The 11,776-nt window shown below is 58.2% G+C and overlaps 1 protein-coding gene across 1 annotated transcript; it reads right to left on the bottom strand.

Moving 5' to 3' along the window:
* Positions 1–237: 237 nt before the first annotated feature.
* Positions 238–9,100, bottom strand: LOC101619641 (cytochrome P450 2S1). The gene is made up of 9 exons (XM_004693908.2): positions 8,927–9,100; positions 7,807–7,972; positions 6,239–6,388; positions 5,782–5,942; positions 5,515–5,694; positions 3,841–3,982; positions 2,710–2,897; positions 1,391–1,532; positions 238–1,254 (listed from the first exon to the last, which is right to left on the bottom strand). Exons 1-9 carry the CDS (start codon positions 9,098–9,100, stop codon positions 1,073–1,075), a joined length of 1,485 nt encoding a protein of 494 aa, XP_004693965.1. The 3' UTR covers positions 238–1,072.
* Positions 9,101–11,776: the final 2,676 nt, after the last annotated feature.

The following is an 11,776-nucleotide window of genomic DNA, read 5'->3' as shown; positions in this document are numbered from 1 at the left end:
CTCACCTCCAGCCCACCTCCTGCTCCGGTTGCCTGGCCGGAAGTGAGGCCCAGGACCAGCCCTCCCCCACTCCACATCTGGAACTGATGTCAGCAGCAGGGGTGGGCGGGGCCGTGTTTTTTAGCTCCAGCCTGGCCTCCAGGGAGGGGCGGACTCCCCCAACCCCACCCCTTACTCACACTTACCAACACTGTCCACAGGCACACACTCGGTCCTGCCTTGGGCCAGAGCCAGGGCCAGAAACAACCTTTTATTGCAAAATAAGGAACTTTGAGTCAAAAGGACGTCAGACTTGGCCTGATCCCTGACACGGGAGTCGGCACCCTGCCGTTTGGTGTCTTGCTCCTTCCAGCGGGTCTAGTGGCGACTCTGACACAGTGGGACAGTGGGTCGAGTTGGAGGAAGCTTTTAACAGGGCCTTAGGGATTTGGGGTGTCCAAGTATACCTGGTTTTCAGATCTGTGTGTCCAATTGCCTCTGGGGGGTTTGTTCATATTTGCAGAGAATGTAGGAACCAGGGTACTTGGTAGAAGGGCGCCGTGAGGGCTGAGGGTGCAGAGGAGCCGGGGTATTGCCTCATGGGTGTGGTGGTCAAGAGCCGGGAGGCCCTGACTAGGGTTAGGGGTGCGGGGGCTCTGTACCAGGATCAGAGACCACAGCGGCTTTGGTAAGTGAAAATGGCACGTGGTGGCAGTTTGGGGTCACAAATCAGGGGGAGTTGTGTTGTGTCAGGGCTGATGGGTTTTCTGGGCATGTGCTTGTGGTCGCACATGGACTAAATTTATGTCTGGGAAAGCCTGTGTGGCCTGGTGGCGCTCGTGGTTGGGTAGCAGTGTCCAGTTTCATCTTGACAGCCGCGTGGGCAGCTGAGCCGGCCCTGCGGATGTGTAGGCTGAGTAGTGGAGTAGTGGTGTGACTGACTCTAGAAAATGGCCTGGTGTGTGAACGTGGTTGGCGGCCATGTGTAGACCTGTGGCTCCAGCGATGCAGCCATGTCCACGCCCACTGTGGAGGCCTCCCTGAGCTCCCCTGTGTGGGGTCCACATGGTGGGTAGGTGAGGCGGGGAGGAGGTCAGCGGGGCCGGACTTGCAGCTGGAAGGTTGGGGGGATGTTGAAAAGGCCACTGACAGCTGGCTGGAGGCTCAGGGTGCCCAGCAGGCTCGGGCTGTCCAGGGAGAAGGTCTGCAGGATGGCGGTGACCAGGAGGAAGAGTTCCGCCCGCGCCAGGCCCTCCCCGGGGCAGACGCGCTTTCCTGAAGGAAGAGAGCGGGGCTGAACGAGGGTCCTTCACACCTGCGCCCCAGAAGCCTTGGGGGGCGGGGAGAAGCCAGCCCTGAGCCCCAGCTAGTACTGCAGCCGGGATGGGTGGGGTTGGGGCCCAGCCAGTACCTAAGGAGAAGGGCAGGAAAGCCTCCGGCTTCGTGAAGTGGCCGTTACGGTCCAGGAAGCGGTCGGGATGAAATTCTTCTGGCCTCTCGAAGACCTCGGGGTCATGCAGGACAGAGCCCAGGAGCGGGAAGACCTCAGTGCCCTGAGGGGAAATGACAGCCACTCTATCTCCCGCCATCCAGGCCTCTGCGCAGGGCACGGATTCTGGAGTGTTGCGGGACAGCAGAGGCACGGACCTGTCTTGAGTTTTTAAGATGCCCCGGGCGCCTTATCAAATATTTTATAGACAGTTTAAGAATAACAGGCGTCTGGGTGGGCCCGCGCATGCGCACACACGCACGCCCGCTCCTAGGAAGCTGCGTCTACGTGACCCATTTTCAAGGTGGGAACACTGAGGCCCAGAGACCTGAAGCAAGATGGCACTGGGGCATGGCAGGGTTTGTTACTTTTAAATTTTGTTTTTCGTCTTGGGAGGATGCTGCGATTCAGCCGTGGCTGCTCAGAGGGCAGCTTTTTTATGGTCTTGGAAGGAAAGCCAAGGTGGGGGGTAGATCCATGGCGCTCCCTGTGCTCGGGTTCGGGGAGAGTGGTGGCCCCCTCAGTCGGGACCCGCGCGTTGCCGTGTTCCCCAGACTGCAGTGGAAGAGGAGGGCGGTGCGGTGCAGGAGGGCGGCAGGGGGACCTCCTTCGCTAGGGCTGTGGCTGATGGAGCCCTGAGCTGGACGGTGAGGTGGGTTCCCGGGAAAGGGCAGTTTGTGTCATCGTAGTAAAGAGAAAAATGAGCCGGGCTCTGGATTCAAAACCTGCCTCTACCACCTGCAGGCTGGGTGACCTTGGCAAATCCATTAACCTTTCAAGAGGCCTTGGGTTTCCGGGGAGACATCGCCCCCTGGTGGTAATGGCGGAGTTACTCTCTAGTGACTGGGGCAGGGAGAGAGGGAAAGGGAGAGGGAGGGGGAGGAGAGGGGGGAAAGAGAGGGAGACCATCCCGTCCTGTCCTCATAGTGCATTCCTGTCTGTCCTGGCCCCCATGGTTCCAGTCACCTTGGAAGGAGCTAGAATCTGGATATTCACTGGACAGATGGGGCCCAGAGACGGTATCATAGGGCAAGAGGAAGGCACACAAGCATGAGAAATGTGGGGTGGGGTGGGAGGGCGGGGACACACGAGACACTAAGAGAGGGAGCTGGCAGAGGGAGAGGAGAGACGAGGACGATTCCGAGAAAGAGGGAGACCCACGTCCAGGAGGTCAGATAAGCATCAGCCTTGCGCCCCAGGCAGAGACCGCAGCTGGGCGTGGCTGAGCCCCAGGTACCCACCTTGGGCAGGATGTATCCTCGGAAGCAGGTGGTCTTGGTAAGGGCGCGGGGTATGCCCATGGGCACCAGGGCCAGCAGCCGCTGGGCCTCGTGCAGGACCGCGTCCGTGTAGGGGAGGCGGGCTCTGTCCCCCAGGCCCGGCACCTGGCCGGCGCCCAGCTCCCGGGTCAGCTCCTCCCGCACACGTTCTGCACCCAAGAAGAGGTCAGAGGTGAGGTGGGGCCCTTCTTGTGCACTATGGTTTGGAGTCACTGGCGGCGGGGAGCCCACGATCTGAGCACTGAGCCCCTCAATGCCCACAGCAGTCCACTTGGCCCCATTTCCAAGATGAGGAAACTGAGGCCCAAAGGGCCACAGTCACAGCTGACACCCCCCTCACTAAGGCCACCTGGCCCGCTAGTCCCATCTTGTAGGGCAGCCCACCTTACAGGCCGACAGCATTTAACACAGCTGCCTGGCCCCCAAAGCGGGAGGGTACACCAGGGTACCCACACCCTCATGCCTCTCTCACCAGCATGGCTTCAGTTCCTGCTTGCGCTCTGATGACCCGATGTGCTTTGGGTCTCTAGTCTGGCCTGGGTGTCATGACCCCTTGGATACTGCTCCCCAGGGGACCCAGGATGCTCACACCCAGGCTGGCTTCAGTGTCTCTGCTGAACCTGGTTGCTCATTCCTTCTGTTTCCACCTCAGGGTGCCTCAGGGGCCCCCACACCCTGGCTGGAGCCTTGGGCCAGTGCCCAGTCGCCTCCCTCCCATGTCGTTCTTATTCCCGGCCACTGCCCACACTGCCCTCCTCGCAGCCTGGCCCAGCTCTGTCCTTCCGATACCAGGTCCCTCCCCCACCCTCCCTTCAGTTCTCATACCCTTCAATCTGCCTCTTCAGGGCAGCCCAGAGGAATCTTCTGGAATGCAAATCTGACCCTGCCCTTTCCTGCCCAGAATCTCCCCATAGCTCCCCACTGCTCAGGAACAGGCACACCTCTGCCATTCATCCTCACTTTGGAGACTTCTCTGGCCTCACTTCTCATCATGCCTCACCCTGTGAACAGAAGTATCCCCAAGTTCTTGCTCTTCAGATACCCCAGAAGCTGGACTCACCCCCAGGGCCTGGTGGGTGGGAAGGCTCCTACCTTGCACCTGAGGGTACTTCATCAGGAGCAGGAGAGTGTAGCGAGTCGTGGCGCTGACCGTCACGGTCCCGGCGAACAGCAGATAGATGACATTCATCAGCAAGTTCTTGTCCGTGAATTCCGTGTCAGTGTCTTGTTTCTCCTGGAAGAAACCAGGGGAGCCGCTCAGAACACAGGCCCAGCACAGACAAGTCAAAGTGTGCCCCGGACTTTTCATACACATTGGGGAAAATTGGGAAGTGGGCTCTTGGTAACAGTTCTCTGTTGAAATGTTTGCAGACCCGAGAGAATGGCCACTGTTTTAAAAAAAAAAAAAAAGTAAGTGTTGGAGAAGTTGTGGCCAGTTGAGAACTCCAGTCACCGTGGACAGAACGGAAATGGGCTGGTGTTTCCTCAGAGCTCTACAACCCAGTTCCCAAGGATACAACCATTTGGGCACATTCCCCAGGGCTGAGAGCTGGATCTCGAAGATTCTGTTCATAGCTGGGGGACAGATACACCCAAGTGTCCGCTGATGGGCAGAGAGGCTAGAGTAGCCATGGAGTGGAATTCACTTTAAAGAAGAGGAACTCCTTGGGCCCTCCCTGGTGGCGCAGCGGGTTAAAGCACTAAGAAGCTAAAGCCACTTCGATCCCCGCCTGCCCCGGAGGTGACCCACAGGGCGCAGCAGACCTCTCCTGACCCGCCCGCTGCTCTCCTCAGCAGTGCATTTCGTCAATCTGCCTGTTCTGCTCCCCACTCTGTCTGTGGTGAATCCTCTCACTGCCCCTGCATCTCTGGCCTGTACCCTAGTTCTGTATGTACAAATTAAATCTTTTTTTTTTTTTTTTAAAAGATTTATTTATTTATTCATACAGAACTGGGGTACAGGCCAGAGGCTCAGGGGCGGTGAGAGGCTTCACCAGAGACAGAGTGGGGAGCAGAACAGGCAGATCGACGAAGTACACTGCTGAAGGGAGCAGCGGGTGGGCCAGGAGAGGTCTGGCTCGCCATGTGGTCTCCTCCGGGGCAGGCAGCAGGCGGGAATCGAACTCATGCGGAAGTGGCTTCAGATTCTCAGTGCTGTGCTTTAACCCGCTGCGCCACCAGGGAGGGCCTAAATCTTTTTTTTTTTTTAAAAAAAAGAAGAGGAACTCCTTGGGACCTTCCTGGTAGTCTAGGGGTTAAGTCTCGCGCTATCATGGCCGTTGCCTGAGTTCGATCTCCCACCAGGGAGGTGACCCATGGGGCACAGCAGACCTCTCCTGACCTGCCCACTGCTCCTCTCAGCAGTGAATTTCAGTGCATCTGCCTGTTCTGTTCCCTGCTCTGTCTCTGGTGAATCCTCTCACCCCTGAACCTCTGCCCTGCACCCTAGTTCTTGTATGCATAAATAAATTTAAAAAACAACAGCAGCAAAGGACATGGCCCTGAGTATCTCCCTAATTTCCAAACTTGTACAGTCGACACAGGCATCACCTTAGCTTGATTGTTCTCATCTACTAACACACTGTTCTATATATGTAATAACGTGGACTTTATAGCATAAGGTCATGCTGAAAGGTTTTGTAATTAAATGCTGGGCTTCATGAAGCATACCCTCTGTGTGGGGGGTGACGTGATGGTGGGATTGCTGGTCACGGGGCTGGAAGGAGCAAAGACGAGGGGCGGAAGGAGGCCCCCAGCCTTTCCCACCTGTGTCATCTTCAGCAGGAAGGCGTCCACGAGGTCACGGGCAGGGCCTGAGGTGTCTAGGTTTTCCCGATGCTTCTCTACCTGCTGGACTGCAAAGGCGGCCAGTGTGCCCACGTGGCCAAGGAAATCTGCGTGCAGGCTGGGCAGGTGCTGCAGGAGCTGGGAGAACATCTCGTAGGCCTGCAGGGGGAGGGGCAGCTGTTCTCAGGAGGCCTGGCTGGAAGGAGGGCTGGGGCGGGGGTGGGGGGGGATACCCCATTCACTTACCTGACCCCACCGGGAACTGACCCCAAGCAGGACTCCGCCAGCCGCCTGGACCATGGCCTGGAACTCCTTATCCTTGTAGGGGAAGCGGCGGCCGAAGACGAGGGAGCAGACCATGTTGGAGGTGGCCTGGGCCAGCAGCAGGGAGGGGTCAAATGGCCGTCCTGGGGGAGGGTCCAGGTGAGGGTGAGGAGGGAGAGGGCAGAGGAGGCTGACCTCAGGCAGGGTGGACCCACAGTGTGACGTGAGGGCCAGACTCAACCAGAAAGGGACAGGCAGAGAGACATAGAGATGAGACAGACGGGGACAGCGGTGAACAGGACGAGACAGACAAGGACAGAGAGACTGACGTAGGAGAGAGAAACAAAAATGGTGAAAGCGTGATGTGCGTGAGACAGCTGCTGGTGCTCCCCACATTCAGCTGGGCCTGGGGTACTCAGGCTGAAGCTGCCATGCTGACCTTTTGTCTCCCGGAATGCGTCCACCAGACACCGGACCTCAGCCTGGACAATGTCTTCGCCTTCTCTCTTCCCCATGCCCAGGTCCCGCAGCGCGAGGAGGGTGAATCTTCTCAGCTGCCTCCACCGCTCCCCATTGGAGAAGAAAACCCCTGGACAGAAGGCTGGACTCAAGGAGGGACCAGCCCTCCCCCACCCCAGGACTACTCCTGTCCTCTCAGTGAGGCTCCCCCAATGGGGACCCCTCACCCCATCTGCGCCCAACCGGGCTGTGTCCAGGATAAAGGCTCGGTAGGTGCAGGATAAGCGGCTAACTGGCTCTTCTATCCTGTGGCCTTGGTGCAGAAGGTGACATTCTCCTGAAAACCTGGCAGCTAGAATCATCTAGGTCCCTCCGAATAACCAAGGTGACAGAAGATTCCGTCCGTCCGTCCGCCCGCCAACCTTCCATGCGGCACGGTCCATCCTTCCACCCACCCACCCATCTCCATCGTCCATCCACCGTCCGCCCTCCCATTCGTCATCCAGCCCGACACTGACAGAGCGACAGTGAATCCCGTGGCCCTTGTCATCTGGAGGTTGAACGGGAGGGGAACAGTGAAACGGCCCCGTTTTAGTCCTTTATCGGAGAGGCCTGTTCTCACGCCCTTTCCCTTCTTTGAACTCGCGCTCGCACCTGTAAAATGCTGACCTGCGGTGGCCTCCTGCTGCCTGCCCCTCCCGTCCACTGTGTCCCAAACTGGCCTCAGCATCCTCTTCCTGCCTGTCCCTGCCCATTGCCAGGGCCGCTCCCCACTTCCAGCCCTCCCTTCCGCACGGCTCCCACCCTGGCCTCCTTGCCGGGCTCCCACAAACAGAAGGCCCTTCTTGCCCCGGCTGTACGCCTTCCCCGCTTACGTTCAAGTGCTCCCAGCAGAACCCAAAGCCCAAACCCTCCAGTGTGACTCAGGCCCTGCGTGACCAGACTCGCCCGGCTTGTTACTTCCACCACCGCCACCGCGCCAGCTTCTCCCACTTCCACCAGGGAGTCAGAGCCCTGCTTCTCAGCCTTTGCCCCTCTGCCTGGTGGCCCAGGTCTCCGTCCTCACCAGAGAAGGGGGCCCCACGCATCCTGCGTGTCAGCTCTGAGAGGTCTGGCCCACTCCTCTGCCCGGCACAGATCGCGTCCTGCTCGTACAACTGTCACCTCTCATTTTGAAATCTACCGGCTCCTTCCACTGCCTCCTGGCAAGCCCCTCTCTGCCCCGGGGAGAGCGGCCTCCCGTCAGCCGCGGTCATCTGCTACTTTCACGTGAGACGTGTCAGAGGGATGGATGGATGGATGGAGGGCTTCCCGCGTCCTCCCACTGCAGCGGGGTCTCAGCTCACCCTCTGTCCACCAAGCAGGCTGACCTCCCTGAACTGTCCTTGTCACAGTGACAGGCTGCTGCCCCCTGGCCTGGGGCCTGGTTTCAGCACAGGACTAACTAAGTCTTTGCTTGCCGGGGGCTCGTGATAACAGCCGCACCTGCTGCTAATAGCTCGCTGTGCAGGAAGGTCACAAGTGCCCAGGGGCATTCTGATGACTCACCGTGGCCATCAAAGGTGCCGTCCAGCGTGGCCAATGTCCCCCGCCCGTTGAACTCCTCGGCCTGGCCTCCCAGGGCCTCTTGCACGGCCTTGTGCCCAACCAGGACCACCACGCGGCGCCGGGGGCCCAGGTACACGGTGAACACAGGTCCATACTTCTGACTGAGCTGGGGCAGGGAGCAAGAGGGGGCGGTGCTGTGGGGTGCACAGTCCCACGGTCACCTCATGGCCCCCGTCACTGGATGAGGCACTTGCTCTCTGTCCGTGAACCCCGTACTCTCAGCCCTTCCTCTCTGCACAAGGTTCCGAGGTTCGGGGCTCCCTAGTCCCCACTCCCTTCTTCCTAACTTCTGCCCGGGGGACAAGGAGCCCATCCCTACACCCCCAATGCATGCCAGGTCTCCCATAATTCCTCCCCTCTCTGCCCCTCACTCCAATATCCAGTCACACTTTCCATCACCCCTAAACCCTCAACTCCTGGAACAGAGACAGCTGCCAGGCCTGCCCATCTCTCCCCAAGATCCCCCCTCCTTGCCAGGCCCTGAAAGTTCCAGGCTCCAGCCTGGTCCCAGGAACTGCCAGCTCCCTCCCAGCTGGGCTCCACCTATCTGCCCAGCACCCCCATTCTCTGTTGACAGATTCCTGGAAGCTGCTCTCCTCTGCGGCCTCCACTCTGCGGCCTGGTGTCTCCTCCCTCCCCCCATTTCAGACACCTCACCTGCAGGGCCCAGCAGCCTCTCACGGACCGGCCCACCCACCACCATCACACCTGGGCTCCTCTTCCCAGGCTTCCATCTCTGGCCAGACCCCTCCACTCCCGGGATCTTGTGGGTCCCTCAGCTTGGGACCTCTGCCACTGGGGACCCCCTTCCCAGCCCTCACACCCCCTCCAGGGATTCTGTGGGCAGCCCACTCTTGCCAGGCTGGCCACCCAGGTCCTCCTCTTTGTCCCCAGCCCTCACCCTCTCCCGCCCCCTTCCAGGTGACTCCTAGCCCAGGTCCCCAGCTCCTGCCACCTCCCCGGGACACCCCAGCTTCTCTGTCCTGACACCCCTGCGTCCTGCCCTGCAGACCCCTCCCTCTCTCGGCCCCAGGGGTCTGGCGGCTGGGGCTCCCCTCACCCGCAGGAGTCCCTGGTACAGCGCCCCGGGGCGGAGCTGCAGGAGGTTGCCCAGCAGCGGCAGCGGCGCGGGCCCGGGCGGCAGGTGGTCGTGGGTGCGGGTCCCCAGCAGCGCCAGCGCCAGCGCCAGCGCCAGGAGCAGCAGCAGCAGCGTGCCGGTGCCGAGCGCCTCCATCGCCGCAGGTCGCCTCCTTCTGCTCTCGGTTCCTCGCGGCTCCACGCGGGCAGCCAGAGAGGGGCGGGCGCGGCGCCTCCCTTCCCGGCGAAATCGGGCGGAGGGGCGGGGCGGCTAGCGCCCGGCCGCGTTTTCTCCCCGCCGCCGCATTTCTTTCTACCACACCACCTCGTCCGCCCGTTTCGGGGACACGGGCTGTCACGGTGCCTCTCTGGTCACCTCGCTTGGCCCGGGGTTCAGGGGGGTGGGGGGTCGGAGGCAGCGCCCAGGGCCCCAGGTAGGGCGGGGAAAAGGGGGAGGAACCTGAAGTCTAGAAAGACTTTGGCCTCCTGCAAGGCCACACCCAGACCCGCTCCCTCCCCGCCCCCCAGCTGTTGTTGCTCGGGGTGTGGTATCTAGGAGCCAATCTCTCACCCTCGCGGTGAACTGGAAGACGCTTGACCTTTAAGGATAAAGAATCCGAGGTTCAGAGAGGTAAATCCTTTGCTCCTCGGTAAAGCCGCCTAGCAAGTGGCAGGGCCTGCGGCTGAACTCGGGCTCGGCCGAAGCACGTCGATCGCTCGCGTGAGGCTGCGCTTTAGAGCAGTGCTTAGGCAGGAGCGCGGTCCGGAAAGCAGCTTCTTGAATTCACGCCTACATCTCTCTGGGTCTGTTACCGCTTGTAAAATCAGCATAGATTTTCAGGCTAGGGAGCCAGGGAGTGTGTGTTCTTGCAAGTTAAAACTGGGCCAGTGCGAATCTTAGATATCACTCGTTGTTTGTGATTGACGTCTACCTAGAAAGGAGACCTTGCTCTTGACCCAAGGATGCAACGAAGTAACTAACAGAAGTAGTAACAGAAGGATCGCTCCTGGAGCTCATTCACCGCAAATGATGCTAAATAAAGACCATGTCAGGGCCCTTCCTGGTGGTGCAACAGGGTTAAAGCGCAGCACTGTGAGGCCTTGGCAGCTGCACGTTCCATCCCAGGTCCCACAGGTGACCCACCTGGCACGGCAGACCTCTCCTGTCTCCCTGCTGCTCCCCTCAGCAGCGGACTTCGTCTCTCTGTCTGTTCTGGTCCCTGCTCTGCCTCTGGTGAGTCCTCTCACCCCCTGCACCTCTAGCCTGTACTTGAATTCTGCATGCATAAATAAATCAATCTTTAAAAAAAATCCTTATCGCCAGAAAGAAAAAGAAAAATACCGATGGTTTCACTCATAGCAAGAGCATAATGGAACAGGCGAGAAAATAATAAGAATAGTGAACAGTCATATACCAGAGACATTTTGTGGGGGTGGAGTGGGGAGGGGGGGGAGTGCATTGGACTATGGTGATGGCACACAGGTGACTTGGTGATGGGAAACCCGCGGGGATTACAATTGAGATTAAAAAAAAATGTACACAACGATATAAAAATAAACTATTCTATCAAAAAAAAAAATCCTTATCGCCCTAAGGTACAGCTTAATGCTGACTGACATAGTCATTCTGCCTCCCGCAGCCAACCAGGATGCTGTCCACTTCTGTCCACCTGTCCACTGCAATGTCCCCAGCGCTGGCACTCAGTTGTTGAAGAAATGACTGGAATACCACTTGGTAGTCTCTCAGATTAACATAAAGTACAATCGAGATTTCCAAATTTTAGTTTAAAGAGCAAAGATTCAGAGGTTCTCAATGTAGATTAATTTTTTGTTTGTAAGTATCATTTTGCATCCGTACTGGTTTGGAAAGGCTAGGATTCCTGGGCCTGGGCTGCTTTAGGCCCAGAGTGACTCCCCATGTTGCCGCCTCCTAGACACTCTGGAATTGCCCGCCCCAGGGTTCCAGCAGCCTGAGCAGCTGAGTGTGGCTTCTGGGAATGGCCGGGGCAGGGTGGCGGTGGGGGTTATTTACCTGGGAATCTTCCTAGCCCATGCTTCTAGAACGTGACTTATTTTGCAGGGAAGAGCTGGGCCAACTGCTTTCTGGCCAGTGCCGTCACAGCTCACTCTTTCTTCTGCCTCTCAAAGCCGCCCCACCCAGCACCTGCTGGGCAGATGGGAAGTTTAAGATGTCTGGCTTCCTTCCTGCTACACAGGCCTGGGAACTCCCCTGATTCCAGAAGCATCCTTGGCTCTGAATAACACTGGGGACTTTGTCACAGCAGATAAAGCAGCAAAGTTCTTTGGTCTCCTGTGGCTGTCACGGTCCTGTCCCCTGCCAACCCCTTCATTAGCTGTCTCCTAGTGCCTTCCTCCTGTGTTTTGTTACCTTCCAGGTACTCTGCCCTGTAGTGGGGTAGGGTGGGCTAAAAAAAAAAAAAAAAAATTCGCATCAGAAAGGCTTTTGGGGTTGAGAAATGTGAAGTCAACTGTCTTAGTTCTGGTCCCTCCCTGCTCCTTCCAGCCCATCTCCACCCCCACCCTTTTTCTGCTTTAGAAATAATTTTTTCAATAAAAATAACTTTTTCAAATACAAAGATAGCTTTCAAGGAAATGTGACTTATCATGTATGCACACCTATCTTATAACACCTTCACTTTTAAAAAAGAGTTATTTATTTATGCACACAAGAACTGGGGTACAAGCCAGAACATGGGGGCTGGGGGTAAGAAGATTCACCAGAGACAGAGCGGGGGAGAACAGGCAGATGAACTGAAATCCACTGCTGAGGGGAGCAGTGAGGAAACCAGAGAGGTCTGCTGGGCCCTGTGGG

Source organism: Condylura cristata, unplaced genomic scaffold (assembly GCF_000260355.1).
Source record: "Condylura cristata isolate star-nosed mole 26May11 unplaced genomic scaffold, ConCri1.0 scaffold00041, whole genome shotgun sequence".
NCBI classification, from domain to species: Eukaryota; Metazoa; Chordata; class Mammalia; order Eulipotyphla; family Talpidae; genus Condylura; species Condylura cristata.
This window is presented reverse-complemented; position numbering and strand designations above follow the sequence as displayed.